This window comes from Ischnura elegans, chromosome 4, assembly GCF_921293095.1.
Source record: "Ischnura elegans chromosome 4, ioIscEleg1.1, whole genome shotgun sequence".
Lineage (NCBI taxonomy): Eukaryota > Metazoa > Arthropoda > Insecta > Odonata > Coenagrionidae > Ischnura > Ischnura elegans.
Genome location: NC_060249.1, coordinates 113,846,467 through 113,868,238, shown reverse-complemented (window position 1 = coordinate 113,868,238; position 21,772 = coordinate 113,846,467). Strand labels below are relative to the sequence as shown.

At 37.4% G+C, this 21,772-nt stretch overlaps 1 protein-coding gene across 4 annotated transcripts in view; it reads right to left on the bottom strand.

Annotated features, from left to right (window-relative positions):
• LOC124157905 (DNA-binding protein P3A2-like) overlaps positions 1 to 21,772 on the bottom strand; it is a 48,654-nt gene that overhangs the window by 12,650 nt on the left and 14,232 nt on the right. For all 4 annotated transcript variants that reach the window (XM_046532982.1, XM_046532981.1, XM_046532983.1 and 1 more), the window contains exons 5-8: positions 21,555 to 21,671; positions 20,242 to 20,437; positions 17,153 to 17,265; positions 15,706 to 16,089 (exon numbers count right to left, since the gene is read on the bottom strand). In XM_046532982.1, coding sequence (XP_046388938.1) covers positions 15,706 to 16,089; positions 17,153 to 17,265; positions 20,242 to 20,437; positions 21,555 to 21,671 — 810 coding nt within the window. The remainder of the gene's footprint in view (positions 1 to 15,705; positions 16,090 to 17,152; positions 17,266 to 20,241; positions 20,438 to 21,554; positions 21,672 to 21,772) is intronic.

Below are 21,772 nucleotides of genomic sequence, written 5' to 3'. Positions count from 1 at the left end.
AAGGGCCGAGGGTGTTTTTTATAAATCTGCGACGTAGTCACTTTTGACGTAGTTATTATCCTGTGGCGTTGAGATTCTCCTGATGGTTTTTCAATCTCCTGGGAAGAATCATACTATGTGCCTGTCATATTTTGCCTCAAAATTTTCCAAGGCTGAAATTCTGTTGCATAACCCCTATGAGAGATTTTAAACAAAATAGTTCATGAGAAGTGCAAAGGCGCATGCAAAGGGAGGATCAGAACTCTTTCCACTCCCTCTCATGGGACGCTGCATTCACTGAAGCATAAATTTAAAATTTTGGATCCAGATCCGATGCCTTCAGCAAATTTAGATCCGAAGTATTCGGTGAAGGGCAATATACGTGGATGTTAGGATCCGAGGCATCCGATCTGACCATCCCTAATATTACATATTATGTATAATGGTTTTGACAGGGTTCCCACTCTAACTAAATTATAAAATTCACAGTTTTTTCCAGGTTTTCACGGTCTAAATTGTGTCAAATTCACGGTCTGTTAATAAGCCATTTTAGGAAGAAATACTGATCTCATATAAATCACTGGCCGCACGTTAACTAAAAATATAGCAAACGCGATAAACGCCGGGAATGCAAAACGCAGCTATGAAAGTGCTCTTATGACATCGCCTATCATTAACAATTTAGGGCCGGCTAAAGGTTGTGAGTGAGAAAATGGAGGGTGATAGAGAAGTGAAGATGTGTCTGACTTCTCACCAGGGTTAATGATCACTTTGGTTTAAGGTCGTCCGATCACAGCCTTAAGGTCAGTGTGTCGTCATGACACACGGACCAATATTTGCGCTTCGAATATACGTGTGCAGATAAATTCATGGACAGTATCTGCAAGTGACTGACCTATTTTTCTTTTGACCCGTCAATCGTAGATCTAAAATCAAGTTTGAGAGGTTTTTAAGGTTTTACGACGAATTTCACGGCTATTTCCATGTTTTTTCACGGTAGACAAAATTCATGGCTTATTCACGGTTTTAAGGTTTTCACGGTGGAGTAGAAATCCTGTTTTGAACGCTTCTGTGAAACCGAAGGGGTTCGGAGCGAGATATTGAACCAGCTTGGCTGTATAAGTTAACAGTTGATAATAAAAAAAACAGTAGGTGCTCTTCCTCCTGAGTGGAAATGTTAGCAGTCATCCCTCGTGAACTGATGAGCATATTGCAACCTTTGGATGTGTCAGTGAATAAGCCATCGAAGCATAACTTGTGAGAACGATGCAACAAGTGGATAGGAGACCCATATCATGACCTCACACCCACAGGTAGAATGAATCAACCCACAATTTCAGAACTGTGCAAGTGGCTAAAGAAATCTTAGGACGACGTAAGAACTGAAATAATTATTAAGCCTTTCAGGAAGTGTGGCATCAGTAATGCTCTTGAAGGGACTTAAGCTGATGCAGTATTTGAAGACAGTGATACTTGCAATGATGGAAACTGTAGTGATGATGATTATTTCATCATTAAAGACATTGATAGTGATTATGACAAAGGATTTCATGGCTTTGAAAGTGACTGAAGTCTTATTTCATAATTGGGGATGTTTACCCTCAATTCAGATTTCAGTATTTCTGAATTCTCAATTTACCATTGTATTGTATGGTGTACTTTTATTTTAAAAAATACATTTTTTTGCAATTATATCAATCATTGTGCCACCTATTTGGCTTTCCTGAAGCACAAGGAACTAACTTAAGTTGTTGAGGTGCCACCCCTTTGCAGAGACATTTTTTCTTGTGCGTGAGACACTGAAATGAGGGTGCGTCTTATATGCCATAAAATACAATACATTTTTATAAAATTCACTTAATGACACCTGAACGATGTATACAACTAGGTCAACTGTACACCTCACAGTGGATAGACTTGCATAGACTCAAGGTTCATACCTACTTTCCATTTTCAATTTCTCTGACCCTCCCCTAGTTTTCAGTCAATTTCTCAGCATTAATATCAATTGCAAAGCAGCCATTCACAGATTTAACCTCTCTATTCCTGATTTCTATGACCAGGCAAATCTATTGTCCATCCAACTCAATGTGACAAGTAATGGGAAACCACTCAGGCAGACTCACGCTTACCCTACACCACTCTTGCAATCTGTCTTTTGTTATTGAGGTTTATCTGCCGTTTTACCCAATAGTCCTAAATTTTTAAAGATGCATAGCGGTGCAAATAACTGTGCTGAAAAGAAGAAACAAATATTTTTATCTATAGTGTATACACTATGGGATAATAGAATCAGCACTAATACATACGATGGTATTATGAAGTTATCACTGCTATGAAGTAAAATCATGGTCTCAAAGACATGGGTTTGTTAACATTAATAAAAGAAATAATATCATTATAATTTTTTGATGATACAAAATACAAACCTAAGTTGCAGTCCCAACAGTACCGAAAAAAAGCATTGTTACGACGTGCAATGCATGTACAACGGAATAAAATCATCCACAATAATTAGATTTGCCTTTTCCTTGTCTTGACCTGTATTTTTTAATTATCATGGGTATCTATTTAATTAATCAAAATTGATGGTAACCGAGTTAGGTAATAACTTAGTTACTATCAATAAACAACCCTGTGCAAAAATAAGGCACATCAAAATTCTTGTGTCTACCTTTTTTTGATTATATTATTTTAAAAATATTGTTTGCAGCCTTTAAATTTGTATATGTATTAATATTGTACACTAATTTTTCACTTAAACCCCTGAAGATCGTTTACAAATAACCGAAACGTGGGCATAAAAGTTTGCTATTTTTTGACCTAAATTCAAAGATACACATGATAATTAATCCACAATAATAGTAATCACTAGGCTTTTCCACAAACCCCGCACCATAGACTTCAAGAATTTCTGGGTAAACAATCGATGGTTCACAAAAGCAGTTAGGCTTGGTTGGGGGTTTCCAATGGGCATTGAAAGTGTCCAAAGTCTGAAAGGGGTAAATTATTCAAAGGAAATAAAGATGGGAACTTAATTTTTTTGTGTATTAAAAATGATGTGAATATCTTTGCTCCCAGAATCACCCAAGAGTACCTGAAACAGATAAGGTGATTAAGATAGGGCCAGCAACAAGGAGCTATTGTCATTCCCTATTTGCTGGAAGATCATTTAACTCCCTCACCCCAGTAAAAGTACACCATTCCAAAATATCGCCAGCAATTTTGCCAACATTATCTCTTACACCCGGGGTATTCTTCACACTCCTTCTTTTTTGGAGTAGGAGTGTAAGAAATACCCTGCGGATTTGAATTTCGGAGGGGAAAGGTCGTGGAAAATCCTGAGGTTGTCGACTACGAGAGGTGGGGAGAGATAGTAAGGATATCACCGATGATATAACACAAGCCCATATTGAGAGCAAAATAGCTCTTCTATAGCCAATTTCAACGATGGTTTGATGATTCCATGCATTATCATTGAGTTTTCACGTCAGCAGCTTGCTATCTATCCACAAAGTGGCGTCTAGCTGTCTCTTGCCTTGAAAGTACTGAATCGTACAAAATGAGCTCGAACTAATTTCATGAAAGAATACGCAAAAGGCTTCAGCCAGTGCCTAGCGAGTGTCCAAACAAAATACAGTAGAGAAGAAGCAGCAGCCGGGACTGGACATGACAGCAGTGACGAAGATGATGAAAGTGAGGAGTGTCCTAAATGTTTGGCTCTATTTACCACCTAATTATTTTGCAGGTTCTTTTAGCATTCCTCCCCGTTCCCCCATTCCAAGAGATCCTTCTTTCCAAAACCTTTGTTTACTTTCTCTTACCGCCTTTTGCTGATCTTCCTGACACCCAACTTACGCATCACAAACCCCCCTCCACTAGCATTTCTCCCCTCCCTCTGGTGACGGAGCTTGAGTGCGTCGTAAAAAAAACAAGGCCCCCAAACACAGTCTCAGGCAAGACTGAAGGCCCTTTACCCACCCATCTTCCACCCACCTTTAGCCCCTTTCCTTATACTGCCCCCACTTCCTCGATTAGGCAATACCCATCCCACTCTTACTAACCCCCTTCGAATGTTTAGAGGTTGTGAGAAAGGAAATAGTTCATCTCTCCCAGCAACAGGGACAAGTTTCTAACTGGAGAGAGGGTTGAGAAGTATTTTCCAATATCGGGGAAATGAAGAGGAAAACTTTTTTATCCACATTCATTTTACTGTCTAAGACTCGTTTTTTTGTGGTTTCTTGAGAAATTTTTAGTCTGTCCAAGCTCCCGTAAGACTTGGTAGATAAGCACCTCCTTCCACTCCATTCACCCAAAGACACGGCTGAGCTACCTGCCTTGCTAATCCCGTAATCAACACTAATCATTGTAGTCAAGTTAGGAGGCACGAGTCGCATATTGAGGAAAACTAAACGAAATGCCATCTTTTATAAATCAATTATTTTATGTTCATGGGATTAAAAAAATAGCTATCTGCTTAATATTTGTTAAGATTGAGCCAAAACTGGACATAAATCTGAAATTATGAGCTTATTTCTTTGTTTTATTAAACTACCATAAACATAATAAACAAACTCAAATGATGCCAGCAATATGTCATGTTTTGGGCTTATTACAGTGGAACCTCGTTAAAGCGAGTATGGGCTATAGCGACACCCCCGTTATTACGAGAGATAGCCGATGCACCGTCAATTGACCCTATAATAAGCGTGTTAAAAAATTCGTTTTTACGAGACCCTTTCGACGTTGGCTCTCGCCATAGCGAGTGTTTCACCGCTGGAAGACTTTCATCAAGACTCCTTAACCTCTGTAACTGCTAGCGATCTGTTAGAAATGAAGTTAATGTAGTGCTCAGCCTCAAATTTATGTGGTAAACTCTCGTTCGATAAATAATGATTGACGAAACAATGCTTTGCGTGATTTTTATTCAGTGCGGCGCTTATAAATTGTTTGAATAGTTAGTCGTTATTTGAGTAAGGGAATTTAGTGATGCAAAAAAACATCGCCTTTCGTCTGGATTTATGCTTACGTTTATCGGATAGATGTTTATCTGTCGCCGCACCACTCCTGTTCCTGTATATCTGTTCGCAACAGGTATATTGGCTATTATTTGCTCCACCTCCGGTAAAGCGACAATTCGCTATAGCGAGTGTTTATTAGTGCACCGTGGGATGTCGTTATATCGAGGTTGCACTGTATTTCATAAATATCATATAGATTTGTAATTTTGCAATGTTGGTTTACTTTCATAAACTTTTGAAAATTATACCTTAATCTGTTGGCCTTCTTTAGTTTTCGGGTTTTACTCTTCACCCAATTTATAATGATGCTATGTAACATTGATATAGAAAAAATTTTTTAGTTTAAGCACTAAGAATAGGCTCGCCAACTACGGAAATAAATATTAGCGAGGAAGGGAGAAGGAAAAAACTAAATAATGATTGTATTAAATTCTTCTCGGGTTTCTGTTCGGGTGAGGCATAATATCTACCTTTCTGTAGATGTTTCAATAGAAGGCTTTTCCATCGTCATCATGGCCATTGATACCTACTGGATAAGAGGTGCTACGTTTATAAATTGTCTCTCTTCTTCTCTGCAGATTTTTCAATCGAAATTAGTTACCGTATATGTCTGAGTATAGTCCCCTCTTTTTTTCCAAAAATGCCCCTGGTAAAAGTAAAGGGGGGGGGGGACAATATTCAAACGCATTTTTGACGAACTGAAGCCTCAAAATTAGGGGGGGGGGACTATATTCGGAGAAATACGGTATTTGCTTTGTCCTTTCCATGCTACCATTTATTTACGATTAAGCACGTCTATTTCTTAGCGTTAAAACTAAGAAAATCTTTTTTCTATATCAATAACATAATTTTTTTGCATAATTTCCAATACAACGGAGAAAGAAACAGGAAAACTGAATGAGATTAAGGTACACCATTTGGAGAATCATTTATGAGAATTCACGCAAGTGAACAAATACTTCACCTAAATATGTTGAGAAATGATAACACTTATGTTTTAGGAAAAAAATGAATGCTTATAATAATGTCTCTCTCCTTATTTCTCCTATAATGTAAGATGCTTCTTAAGTCTTTCTCCTGTTGGAACTTTGCTCCTGTCAGCACAAAAGAAGGGAGACATACTATATAAACATGGCATCTCACACCTGCCATGAATATCCTTGATGACGAATAATAAGTCTTCAATTTAAACGTCCGCAAAGATGATGGAGCACGGCACCCAGTCAGAGAGCCAGATGTTTGCCAGAATTTACTTCAACTATTCACCGGTAGAAAATTATGTATATCCTACATAATTCATGATTGTAACTGAATCATAACGAAAATAACTAATTAAAAAATAGTACATTCACCTGACAATATGAAAGGAACTACAAATGTTAACCTACGTAGGTTATTTTGGGAACAGGCTAAGACCCTTGTTTTTTCCTTTCTTTCCTGTCACTGAGCGATAGAGGGCGACATAAATAGCAGTTAGGCCAGCTGCTGCAAATATTTCGTAGGCGTTGGAAACAAATATCTTTCTTATCCGTGGATAATAGTAGCTATTCACTACTGACCACAAATTTCTAAGATTAAGTCTCACAAAAAAATTTTGAATTCGTTACTTTATTATGTTTTTTAAAATGGACAGGAATTTCTTTAGCGCTAACATAATTGATATTTAACTATAAATAATGCCAAGTTTAGGGTCGTATGATTTGTTAAAGTCTCTTTCAAAGCATAAAGGGTCATGTCAAATCAACCAATATTTTGACCAAATGACACCCACCGTCTCGGATTTTCATGAAACTTGCCATGGTCATACATTCTGGTATAATTAGAAATTGTGTGCAATTTTAGCCTCCAATTGTCAATTGTTAATGAAATATGAGAATTGAAATTTGGGTGTGACCCCTAAATGGCCGCAACGTGCAACACATGGCGATTTTTTTTATTTTAATCCATAACTTCATTCATGTGCGATGAAAAGGCATGATTTTTTTTCTAAAGATAAGTGGTCCATGATGATACCGCGATTGTCATTAAATATTCACTGCATGAATTAATTCAGCTGCAAAAAAAATAAAGTTTACAAAAAATCTCGCTTGCACTATTTTTTATTGTCAGCATCCACAGGGAAAGGCCATGCAAGTACAGACTCATGGCTTAGTTTAAAGTAATCATTAATGTATGAGCAAAGATCCTGATGAAAAAAAATCGTGAGTCCGACGTTCCCTTTAGTAAAAAAAATACTCATTCATGTTCATGGGAAAAAAATGGCTCTTTTTCAAGGCACATAGATATTACACAATTTAGAGGAGATATAACCTTATATTCATGATTAAACAATATTGGATCATACATTATCTCACTATAGCATATGCTACTGACTCTTAGAGTAGGAAACACAAAGGCAATCTTGTGAATGTACTCCCCAATGTACTGCTAATTTCGTGCTTCCAGCACTATTCCTATTAAGCTCTCTTCCATGGGTAATGGGTAACTGAATAGTATTGTATAAAATGTAAAGGCAGAAGAGAGCCATCAGAAAGTTTTCTCCAATTTCAGTCTAAGTGAAGTTAATTAATTTCTCATTCATATGGTGCTGCCTTAGTGATATACTGGTTGAATTTCAGACTAAGTAACTCATGTTAGTGTGACTGATAGCTAGGCTTACATTGTAACATCTCTTTTTCATATTGAGCTCTGTCTTGCCATGTCAGAGATAGCATTGTGCAGTGTTAGCAAAGAACACAGTTCTGAATGTCACAAAAAGAACCAAAACTTTTTATTTCAAGGAACTACCAGAAGCTGACAGAGAATCAATTGCCCTGCGGTGCAATATTCCTATTTCATCAATGTTGACTGTGTGCTCTCATCATCTTCATTGCTACTTAAAGAAATACGAGTGTTATCAGCTTAAATGCTGTACCCATTTGCCATACATTAAGGTCCTGTGAGGAAATTTCTGAGGACCATACCTCTAAAAAAAAGTGTAAGTCTGTGAGAGCAGCGGGCATCCTGGTGAACCCTGGAGAAAAAATTTGCTGTAGGTATGACAAGAGGATTTCCAAAATTAGTAAAAGTGAAGTTGTTTCCAATGGCATTGACGAAAGTGATAAAGAACTTACATCAGTTAAGTCTTTGGTAGAAAGTGATAGAAAATAAGATGAAGCAAACTGCAGCTTGGAGGCTTTAGACTGCTCTCCTTTGAAATTAGATTCTTTGTCTTCTCACAGTAGGAACTCATATGGAAAAGGAAAGATAACACAGGCTAAGCATCACATTGTTTCTAAAGTGTCTGGTGCATTGAAATTAGTGAATCCATCCCTGGAAAATCTAAGTAGTTATGAAGAGTGACAGTCAACTCATCAAGCGAAAGGCAGGCGACTTGGATGACCTGCTGACTAAAATTAAGAATAAATTGCCAACAGTTAGCTGGCAGGGTAAAAATTCAAATGTTGACCCTAGCCCCTTTATCTTGGTCTAGGAAAAGGATTATGAGTGAATTTCATGTTTCAGACTAGACTGTGAGACAGGCAAAAAAGTTACTTGATGAGAAGGGAATACCAACTATGCCATCACCATGTGCTGGGAAACCACTTCCAAACTCCACAGTAGAGCTGGTGAAAAATTTTTACCAGCTTGACAAGAATCCTAGACAGATTCCTGGAGCCAAAGATAAAGTCAGTGTGGGTAAGAATGAGTACCATATTTGCTTAAATATATTTCCCCTTTTTTCAAAAAATGACCGTAGTAAAAGTTAAGGGGGGACTATATTCAACCCCATTTTTTTTTTTAATTTTCCCGAAACTCAAGCCTCAAAATTAGGGGGGTGGACTATATTCGGAGGAATACGGTATACAGTAAAACTTCGATTTTACGCACTTTGATTTTACATCAAGTCTCGTTTTTACGCAGCGACACTCAAGTGTGGCCGGAAAGGATAGGGAATTGCAATGGTGAAACTTTGATTTAACATCTTTTCTTGATTTTACGCAGTTTTTCGATTTTGCGCGCAGCATAACCCCAGCCCCAAAGAGGTCGCTAATCTTGATTTTACGCAGTTGTCTTTCGGCTTGTTTTGAAAATCCGACTGGAGCAATATGAAGTTAGGTTATTATTTCGTCTCCATGAGTTGCAAAAATTAATACAGGAACGGTTGAAATGACGTCGCGCTGTTGAGCTTGAAACTAAAAACATCGCGAATCTAATAATTGCTTCCCCCTGCGCCCTCTCATTAATACTTCCGGCTCCTTTACGAACGCGAATATCGCTCTTAGTTCAAATTCGCCGTAGAGGGATATCGAAACCTAAAACACACGGCAATCGCCGTGTATGCGTAACTACTTTTGATTAAGACAGATGATCGCCCGTGATATGAACTTTATCACCTTTCGTTTATTATTCGACTTATTGATCGACGCTGTTTATAACATATTTTTATAATTACAGTAGAAGGTCGTGGAATTATGAACTACGGAATACCTATCCCTAACGGAAGGTTTTCTAGAATTTTGCCAACGCTATGTTTTCCGTCGCCCCAGCGAAATATAACACGAAATGAGTCGTTAAAAATCCTCCCGTGCCAAAATTTTGGCTTCCAAGGTGATCCAAATAAGATAGTCGTACTTCTAGTATGGACGCAATTCGATGGTGATTCAACACGATGGTCAAAGCAGCATGCATTGTCTCATTCCGTGGGCTAACCCCACATCTGCGGGACGAACGGAGGCGAGGGAAAGTTGCTTGCGCGGCGCGCTTATCAGAACTGACTCAACTTGCATCTCATTGTCTGTGGGTTTAAATTAAACATGGTTGGAACTAGAATAGCTATTACCTTAACTCCGCTAGGTGGCAAGCTTTTATTTTTAACGGAACGGGAGTTTATGCCCTCGAAGAATAACTCGCGTCGTCAATCGTCATGTAATCATTGAAATAAAAATCAAGACGTGAATGATAAGGCAGTCCCTTTAAACTCAGGAATGGCTTAGTACCATTAAATCGAAATACAAAAAGTCTCCCGTGTTGTTATCAGATATGGGGAAGCAAAATATTACGTGAAGATGAGTCACACGGCTTGTGAGTCGAAGGTCCCGGCGCTGAATTCGCGGAAGAATGCCGACAGAGAAGCTATAACTGGTAGATTCAATCTACTAATGCTAAAATTTCATGGCAAAATGCTTTTTTAATGCGTGAAAATTGTTACGGGCTATTAATCATTTTTTTATTCATCACAGGCGGCATGACGGTAGATGCGCGGTTATTTAAATAGTTCACTTAAAAAAGTGATCTAAACACCGGAAAAATCTGAATTTCCGAATATCCCGGGTCCTGTGTGCTCCGTATTATCTATGGTATGCTATTTGGAAGGAGGTAATCGACAGCTGGGGTCATAGCGCCATGAAGTAAGGGCTGGGGGGATAGGAACCCTATGTTAGCATTAGCCTGGTAGTAATGATAAGCTCAAAAGGGACCAGGACCTAACATCCCATCTGATGGACGGAGTGGGCCACTAGAAGTGCTCTCCACATTACACACAAGTAGGGATTGGGCCATCTCTGATAAGTTTCTGCAACTGCCAGGACTTGAACCCAGGCCCACAGGGTATAAAGCCTTTGTGATGTATTAGCGAAATGTTGCTCCCTGTTAATGGGGTTTATTTGGATGACTATCCTCAGATATCTCATTTCTTCAATCTCCAATATTTGTTTGTAAATGGATATCCTGAAAACTGCTTTTAATGAGAATATTTTCGAAAATTAGCATCTCTGCGAGCATTTAGTATCACTATTACGAAATTTCTCCTAGGTAACAGAAGTAATCTTAGTGCAAGAAATGCTGGCAATTCAACCATTTTGTTCAACCATAGGAAACCATAGTTCAGGAATGCAACGCCGTTTCTCTTAAGGTAACATGTCATCTGTGGTGTTGCTTGTGAGTAAATAAGATTATTAAGCTTCATTTTCTTGCCTTCAAATGAGTAATTGAATCTGAGAAACATATATCTGATGCGATTGAAAAGGATTTCGTGCTCATTTACCGTAAAACTTCACATATGAGACTTTTTATGGTTCCGGTTCTGGCTTAAATCAGAACTAAATGTACAAAAAGGTATGACTAAGTAAGCCTTCTAAAAATAATGAGCAACTGTTATCCTGAAAACTATACTCCTCCTTAATACCAACTCTTGATTTTACACACTTTGATTCTACACAGTGCCCATATTTCAGTCCCTCCAACTGCGTAAAATCAAAGTTTTACTGTATGCAGAAGAGGTTGATTTTATATGACCTCAAGGAACTTCATGTGCTCTTCAAAGAGCAATATCCACAAGAAAGAATTGGGTTCTCCAAATTTTGTTCACTTCAGCCAAAATGGTGTGTGATGGCTGGTGCTTCTGGGACTCATTCAGTTTGTGTTTGTGTCATACATCAAAATGTGAAACGGCTAATTAGTGCCTTGCAATTGAAGGAAACATATAAGGAGTTGATCGATATCATCATCTGTGACAAAAACAATGCAGAATGTATGCTAAGAAAATGTTTTTACTGTCCAGATCCTTCCAGGCTAAAGGATATCATCATTTCTAAATTTTGTGAACATGACCCTTCTGATACAGTGAAATAAAGGCAGTGGGTTTCCACTGATATAACAGAATTTCACTTGTATATATCATCCATTGATGAACTGTCGGACATTCTATGCCTCAAAATGAATAAACTGATACCGCATTATTACGTCACTAAAAAACAATCCTCGTTTTTTAAAATAAGAAAAGAAACCCTCAGTCATGAAAAGGCAGTTATCGTAATGGATTTTAGTGAAAAATTTTAATTTTTAATTCAGGATGAAGTTCAAATAGCTTGATTTACCAGAAGAAAGATGGTACTCTCACTACCTCATCTCATTGTTTCATATCTGATGACCTTAACCATGATGTGGCCTTTGTTATGAAAGTACAACGTCACCTGATAGAATTTTTAAAGAGAACTTCGCTTATGATCCAAGAGGTTCAGTACTTTACAGATGGATGTGCTGGGCAATATAAAAACTGTAAGTCTTTTATAAATTTGTGCCATCATTATAATGACTATGGAATGCATGCAATGCTGTCTTTTTTTTCCACAAGCCATGGAAAGTCCTCTTGTGATGGTATAGGTGGTACCATTAAACGAATGGCACAGCAAATAACAAACAGCAATGGGATGTATGAATTTTGTAGAGATAATAAGAAAAACATCAACATCCATTACATTAAGCCTAGTGATGTGGCTTGGTCACATAGTAAACTCCTTGAAAGATCCACCATGGACAAAACAATTTCAGGCACAAGAAACTTCCATCATTGCCGGCCTCGGTGGCGGCGGGGTAACGTCCTCGCCTGCCAAACAAGAGGTCGCGGGTTCGAGTCCCGTCGGGGTAAATTTCCCCTGTCCAGGGCATGGTAGTTCGTGTAAGTTTAATTGTTTAAGTTGAAAACCCCGATATAAAATGGCCAATATGAGCTGTATTCGGTGGTTTGGGAATAAAATTTAAAAAATAAATAAAATTTTGTGCCTTTATCGGATAGAAAAGTCACTGAAAAGTTCACTGGCTTGGACGATGAGTACAGCATTATATTTGATTTTTGTTCTGAAACAGTGGGTTTCCCAGATAATTTGGCTGTTGGGTCATATGCAGCTTGTATTTACAGCAAGCAGTGTGGTACATAGGACTAGTGGAAGCTCTCAACGATGAAGAAGGTGATATTTCAGTTAAATTCATGACACCTAAAGGGCCCTCACCTTCATTCTCTTGGCCAGAGAGATATGATGTTTGCTGTGTGCCACAATGGCACTTAATTGTGTGCTTAATTCTCATGCAACCACAAGCTCTGGGAGGTCATACTACTTCTTGAGGGAGGAAGTGGACAACATTAAAAAAAAAAATATTTAGACTTTGTGAAAAACAATGAGACATCTTAAGGCCGTATCACACTAGCGACTGCGACTGCCGCTGCGACCGCGACTGGCCCGTCGACCAATCAGAGCGAGGCAGTCGCAGTCAATCAGAGAGCTCCATTTCAATCTTGCGGGCTTGCGGCAGACGTGTTTGTTTTGGTTACCGTAGCGAGGGAAGTTCAAGAAGGTTGTGCGATACAGCTGAGATAATTTCGGATTTTTAAAGTGAAGATGGTATCCCAGCATATTAGATATTGGACCTGAGTACACAGGTGAGTAATAATGAAGTACGTTTTAACATATTTTAGGAACAATTTCAACAATTGCTGCTCTCTATCCATTCTTTGGGCTTTCGTAAACAAACAAGCCACAAGCAGAAACGTTCATACGTGCGCATGCGCGATCGTGGCGTCGGTCGCAATGTGTGTTGGGGTGCAGTCGCAGCCGCAGCCGAAATCGCGGTCGCAGTCGCAAGTGTGGTACGGCCTTAAGAATGTGGTCAGCCAGTTAAAAAGAGAAGGCTCACTTTCAAATCAATTGGTAAGGTTGTTAATTTAATTTTACTGTTTTTACCTTAATTTCCAATGACATAGAATGACTAAATGAAACATTGAAAGGGTGAAGTACCTGAGATGTTTCTCAATTCAAATGATTTGATGATGGTTCCCTTAGACATTTTATAATGTACATTCCTGTGATGTCAATACATCTGGATATGAAATGTATCTGGTCTTTGGACACAGATTAAAAGGAATGTGGAATGTAATAGTGTACCATGGATCATGCAGTTTTTTTAATTAAAACTCCCTCTGCTTGAATAGTTCAGATAGAACGAAATTAACAGTTCGTGGGGGAGTACATTCACATGATTGCCTTTGTGTTTCCTACTCTAAGAGCCCGTAGCATATGCTATAGTGAGATAATGCATGATCCAATATTGTTTAATCATGAGTATAAGCTTATCTCTCCTCTAAATTGTGTAATTTCTATGTGCCTTGAAAAAAAGCATTTTTTTTCCCGTGAACATGAATGAGTATTTTTTTTACTAAGAGGAACGTCGGACTCACGATTTTTTTTCATCAGGATCTTTGCTCATACATTAATGATTACCTTAAAATAAGCCATTAGTCTGTACTCACATGGCCTTTCCCTGTGGATGCTGACAATGAAAAATAGTGCAAGCGAGATTTTTTTGTAAATTTTATTTTTTTGCAGCTAAATTAATTCATGCAGTGAATATTTAATGATAATCGTGGTATCATTATGGACCACTTAGCTTTACAAAAAAATCATGCCTTTTCATCTCACAGGAATGGAGTTACGGATGAAAATAAAAATCGCCGTGTGCTGCACGTTGCGGCACTTTGGGGGTCACGCCCAAATTTCAATTGCTCATATTTCATTAACAATTGACAATTGGAGGCTAAAATTGCACAAAATTTCTAATCATACCAGAATGTATGACAATGGCAAGTTCCATGAAAATCCGAGTGGGTGGGTGTCATGGCCTGGTTGATTTGAAATGGAATAACCCTAAAATCAATAACAAAAAGAATTTTTTTTTAAAGTTCCAGCATAAATAACCATCAAAAACATAAAATAAAAAACCACTTAAGACCAAAAAGGGTGGTGGGAACAAAACCAAACAGTTTTTCGCGACTTATTAAAAAGTTTCGAAATTATGAAACTTGATAAATAACTAAGTGCCAATTTTTTGGTCCCACTGACTTCGTATAATCGAGAGTCAACTGTTTAAAACAAACTATTACCAAAGCGTTGATCATATCGTTAACCACTGATTTTTCATAACTGCAAATACTTTTTGCCACAGTTTAAGAACACAGAATACATTCATAAAATAATGATTATTCCTACTTTCATTCATTACCATCCAATGCAACGTACGTTCAAGCTGGCATAGAATTGGAATGAAACGAAAACTGTGTTAAGTGGAGGCTATGAGGCTTAACTAAGTTGGCATTTAGACATAACGCATAATTAGACATCGAAAAAATTCTGGAAAATCTAGATTACTTCAAAATGTTTCCATGTAAATGATGTTTTTTTAAGGAATTTCTTGTGAAAACTAGATTTAACTTCACCTGAGTTCATGTGGATGGATTGAATTATCCCACTTACCAGTTACCAGTGCATAAAATAATACACAAAAAGGAGGCACATATACCACATAGTGCCAAGATTTTGGTACCCAGTGACATTACTTGATGCCAGCAGAAAATGGAAAAAACGTACGTTCTGCACATGTTAGACTGAAGTTAGGGAGTGTTAAACCTTAATCTGCATGTAAACCTAATCGTACAGGTAATCCTAGGCTGATAAAAATTTGTATGCATTTATGAGGTTTGGGTTGATGCAGGGGTTCGAGCAGTTTAAGCGTTGTTAAATGAAAATTCCTTAAAATATGTTCTGACACCCCATTCCCTCTAAAATGTTATAGCCTCTATGGAATAAAATATGATGCATGGATGGGGTATGCATCTTTCGTACATGGCCCCATTTAAGGATTTAGTTAATACCAATTTCAAATCAAAAGAAAAATATTTTTACCCCACAACATTAGGTTTCAACCTACAAAAAAATGTCCAATGATCGGCCTTCAAAGATAGAGGAGAGTAAACTGGAGTTTTCCTACTTTAGGACAGTATTTCTATCCCTTAAAATTAAAGGAACATGAACACAATGACTTCTACTAATATCATGCAAACATATCCACTCATATCGAGGCACAGACAAACACGATTAATTTTAATAACTCTCACCGTAGCCACACCCTGAACCTGTGCTGTTGTTCCGTCAGGAAGGGTGATGATGGGATTGTTGGGATCCACTTGAATGATTGACACTGTACCATCGGGATTGCTTATTGTCTGCAACATAGTCGATGCATACTGAGGAGCCACTTGGTGTATGTGATTCGGATTCACTTTATGAGATACTTTCGTTAACATTGCACCCTCAGTCGTCACGATTGACCCTGCTGCTGGTCCAGCCACTACCACTCCTTTTGGATTAGAAATAATGCTTGCACCAGCTGCAGCTAGACTAGCTTCATCTTCCTCACTGAACACTGGAAGAAGATCTTCTCTGCCATGGTATTTATAACAGTTCACAACTATCTGCCTCAATGCATGAGTCCAAGACATCTGAAAATGAAGATGATTTTTTTAATATTCCCAAAATTTTGCGACACACTTGGTATACTAGATGTAACGAAAATGATGCAAAAAATGTGAAAATTTGGGAAAAGAGAAAAAGTTATCATCAAACCTATCTAAATCATTTATCACATTTTTTGATTGAGCCAACAATGAAATCTAAAAAATAACTTGGGCCAATTGGAGTGTTCATAGTTAGAAATTGATCACATTAAATACAGTACACTCCCGATTATCCGGGCTAATGATGGGGAGAGAAGACGGCACGAATAATCGGAAAACACGGATAACCCAAACTTTCACTTAAATTATCTCGCAATTTTCATAATTTACCTAAAACAAACAATATATTATTATTTATGCGGTTATTCTATTATTTTAGAGTGCTTCCCAGACTCATTGAGAGCTTTCTTTGCCAGTTCACGATCTTTTTAGCAGGAATAACATGGTTGTACTCATATAATTAATGCTCGCAAGTTGCCTGGCTTGCAACTGCTGCAGGACGTGTATCCGTGATCACGGAGCGCAGTTGCACACCGCGAGACTTGGAAAACAGGAACACAGTGCTCCCGTGAATGCAGCTAGAGCGCGATCGCTTCCGTTTTACGAATGGGATTCTAACGGAAATAATGAGCCCGGTGTATCCTAGCATTAATGCACAAAATCCGATAATTTTGCATCCGATTTTATTGTTTTTATAAAGATCGCGGACAAAATTGAGCAAGAGTGAAAAATCATGCACGGATAATCCACAACCCGGATAAACAGCAGCCGGATAATCGGGAATCTGCTGTACTACTAATAAACATATATATATGCAGGACAAATTTGTATCAATTTTCATCCTAATAAAAATATGGAAAGTAGGATTATCATTAGAACTATCATATTTTCACAATAAACAATGAAATGAACATATATTTAACATAGAGGAAAAAAAATCATGCCACATATATGTACATTTGGCATAAAAAACTAAAGAAACTATTCTTGATGTGGGCATGTATAAAGAAATCTTTAAAGTCAGGAAACATAACTGAATATAATATACCTTCTGCTTCTCTTCCTCAGATCGAGCGTCCATTCGCACATTTGCCCACGGCAGTTCCTTTGGCCACCAAGGTGGTCTTGTTGATTCCTTTCCCCAACCAGGCTTCCCTCGGCCTTGGTGATAAAATAATACCAGTTAGGATTCATAACACAAACTCCTTCAATACATCAATAACTTCCTTCACTAAAATTATGTAGTCTTCATGACTTACAATAACAATGTATGTGAAATTTTCAGCATTCTTCAGAGGTAAATAAGTCACAACACTTTACCCAAAATAGAACAAAGAATAAATAAATGACTCAATAATTATTTATTACTAGGGATGGACCGATCCAGGATTTTATTCGGATCCGGATTCGGATCAGATCCTTGATTTTTGGAGCCGGATCTTTCGGATCGGATATTTTTGGATCCAAATGCATTTTCAAATTCCTGTTAAATGAAGTAATTATTCGAGTTTATTCTGTGTACATACAATCAAAAGAATGCTTTCTAGATTTTCATACACATTTTTATACTTTTATAAATTAAAAATCATTTTTATAGGCTTTCAAGTTGTTTTTTAAAAACATCTTTACATCCTCAGGACCTAAACTGTAACGCTAGGGTTTGGAAATAAAAATAGGAAAATTCTTCAGATAAACCACTGACCAGAGGCGCAATGAGAGAGGGAAGTCCGGGGGGTCTGGACCCCCCCGAAATATAAAAACACAATGACTTTCCTTCATAATAGGAAACAAAATATTGACAAATCACGACATTATAGTGGATTTCTTTGAAAAATGAAGTTTTTTTCGATTATGAAGATTGTTAAAATTAGTTTGAAACCCTCCTCTTTTGTTCGTCCCTCCCTGGAAACCCTCTACGTCCGAGGGTGGTTTTCTGAAATCTGCGACCTAGTTACTTTTGATGTGGTTATTATCCTACGATGCTGAGATTCCCCCGATGATTGCTCAATCTCTTGGAAAGAGTCACACGATGTGCCATCGTATTTGGCCTCTTTTATTTTCCACAGCTGGAATTCTGCTACGTAACACCTGCGAGAGCTTTCAAACAAAACGGTTCATGAGTAGGGCAAGAATCGCATGCGACGATGCATTCGAAGAGGGAATCAGAACTCTTTCCACCATTGTATTCACTGAAGCTATTATTCAAAATTTCGGGTCCAGATCCAATGTCTTCCACGACTTTCGATCCGATGCATCCGATGAAGGGCAATATCTGCAGATTGGATCCGAGGTACCCCATCCGACCATCCCTATTTATTACTCAAACAATTACCAAAAACCTGCAACAAGAGTACCGAAAAGATGAAGCAAGCTGTACAAAACACATGAAATAAGGAAAACAGCATCATAGCATTACAAAATTTAGATGTAACAGAGAAAAACCACTTCCAATGGGAGTAGTTGCATGATTTTTGGAAACAATGGCAAAATAAAATTTGAGGAACATAAATTTCATCTGTAAATATTTACTGTAATACATTTAATACTAATTCAGCAATAGCATTCTCATTTACAGGCCTTGCAGTAAAATGCAAGGTCACGACCTTCCTTAATTGGAGACATACATAAACTTTACTCACTGCAAGCCTGTGCTGCTAGCTACTGCAAGATTTATCTATATTTTTCTTTTGGATTGTTAACAGTATTTGGTACCTTGAGGAGTAAGCGAAGTTTTCTAATAATGTAAAACAACACTATGGAAAGCCTAACAACCTATGATAAAAAATTGAGATGAGTCAGGAGATCTCACAGGAAAATAGATTTTGTGTAAAGTACAATACAATCTACGCCAACCAAATAATTGTCCTCATCCCAGTGAAAATAAGAGTTGTGAAGAAAGTGGCTCATTAGTGAAGAAACATCATTATCAATACATCACCTACTGGCAGGTTGTTCAAAGAAGCTTAAGGGTGCCCTGGTTGCATTTTCTGGGAAATATTCACTAGAGTTATGTTTTTCAGATTAAAATAGCAAAACCAGCTAAAATGATTCTTTGTAACACTGTTGTTAGACATTGTCGTTACCGTGTTGTCCATCACAAGCATAAATCTTGCAAACAGGGACTATGGCATCAGAGCACATTTTTGCTCCTTTAAAAGTGATTAGGAAATTTTGAAACTTTAATGACTTATATTAATTACCTTTATTAATTAATTTACCAAAATAAAATTTTAACACCTCAACTGACTCTCTCAACACGCTCACTGCTGCTTCAGTCATAATGACTGAATCGCGTACTTCATCTTCACACCGTTTCGATCATAATGACTGATGAAGGAGTCACTTTTTTGGCCACTAATAGAACACCGCTGGTCACAGCTACTTTGGCGACGTGTATATGACCTGACTGACACACCACACTTAGCCGAAAGCACACAAAAACTCAAATGGAGAGGACCCAAGTATTCAAACAAAAGAAAAAAATAAATACATTTGGCGCAATGGGTGAATTCGTCTTAAAATCCATGGCAGGGAATGTGTTAACATAAAAGTGTAACTTATCATGCATTGTCATCACATTGCAAATATACCCATGCCTCGCTTAGTGCAATTTTGATTAGCACTATTTCGATATAATGCAAATTCGTTTGTTGGGGAAACATCGTAATGCAGTGTAGTCTAATCAAAAACTTTAATGCTCTCATGATAAAACGTGAACTTGCGCTAAGTACACACGAAATTGCTATCAATCAACGCATATTAAAAGTATTGCTTGCCTCAAATATTCTTTTTTGTTTATATATTAATCGAAATCCATTGCTGTGCAATGGCCAAAAGCATTACTCGTCATTGGGTCCAGATAGCCAGTCTACTGAAGTAATTTATCTCATCTCCTTGACAGAATGACAATAATTAATTTAGACTGTGCAAAGACCCCAAGGCATCCTTTGCTCTACACGAGGCATGGGTGTACTTCATTCAACCTCTCATTATAACAGTTTGAACCATTAGCAAAAAGTTGGCAGCTCACAAGTATTTTTTCGAGAATTATTATTGTTTAACTTTATTTTTAATTCTCACATTCAATGAATACATACTTAACGATAGAAACAGCCCAAATTCTTAGGGAATACTTACCTGTAGAGTATTTCAACATGAGAGGAATGAATGCCCTCAGTTGAGCTTGAGTCATCTTTTCAACAGGAGTAGGGATGCCATCAATGATTAGGGGAGGAAGTTCATAGAGTGACGGGTCTTCCTGTGGTGGAGGGGGAGCCTGTTGTGCCAAAGCTGTTTCAAGTTCTTGCATCACCACAGACCTCAAGTTTTTGACCTAAGGAAGACATGTTGATTGAATTAAGAAATAAATTAAGCACGTTTATTGTGAAGAAAAATATCACAAAAAAAAAGACCAATACCATTTCAAAGGTTCAGAAACAAATATCACTGCAATTTTCTCAGCATCCAAGACACATAGAAAAACTTAAGTCTTAATATCATTTACCTATAAAAATTAATAGTTCTAAATTATCCAAGCATCAAAGCGTTTAATGTTTGATACCTTTTTACAGGAACACTAATAAATATTCAGTTTACAATAATTTATGAAAAAATATTTATCCTCGGCCAATAATAATACAATATATTACACATCAAACACAAACAATTATCAATAGTCCTCTTCATAAGAATATCATGTGTCATTCATAAAAATGAAGGTTCCAAAAACGGCTAAGAATGAATTAAATCCAAACTTATAAAGTTTGTACGTAGTGGAACGACTTCATATTAGCAATAAAATTATTAATAATTTCTTGCTGATATAATATATAAAATATTTATGTTCTTGATAGTAGCGTAACAGCCAAAAACAGAAGTACTTTTTAAATAAATTGTGGAACTAACAAGGTATCCTTCATTGCTTAAGGGAAAAATGTATATCAAAACAATAAACGTTTTAGCCCTAAAAAAATTAATCACAAACATAGTTTAAAAATTATATGCTCGTGGCCAATTCAAGTTTAAATACTTCAACTTATGATAGAGTTTAGAAAGCCAAGGTAGTAAACAGTTAACAATTTGAAATTGAGAATCAAAACCGGTATCCCGCACTTTAGATTTTTTATCAGTAAGCAGGTAATTTTAATGGAGAACAACTTCCCTCTTCAGTTTCAAAGTTTCTCACTTAACTAGATGCAAAATATTATTTTTAAATTTGTAATTTGGGCAATAGGAATGGAAAAACATAGGACAAACCATTTCTATCAACAGAGATCATAGAGACATTACCGAGAACTGGGTTTGCTTAGCCATCAGAATGATAACTTAAGAAACTCTAGGTCATACTATTATATTAGGGCAAAAGAAATTGATTTACAGATGTAGGTCACCATGCAAGAGAAATAAACAACAGCAAAACGGTACAGATAGACTAATTTAAAAAGTCTCACCACATCCTCCAGAGGCTTGGCTCCAAAAACTTTGAAGCTATTCTGAGGCTTTCCTGGAGTTGCAACCACCACAACAGCTTGCTGCCCTACTCTTGTAGCGAACTCATCAATGGTTTGCTAGAAGCAATGAATAGGCTTTGAGGCAACCTGAGATATGCAAATGCATCAAGACCAAAAACAACAATCATAAAAGAAACTTCCCGATGTGTAATACATGA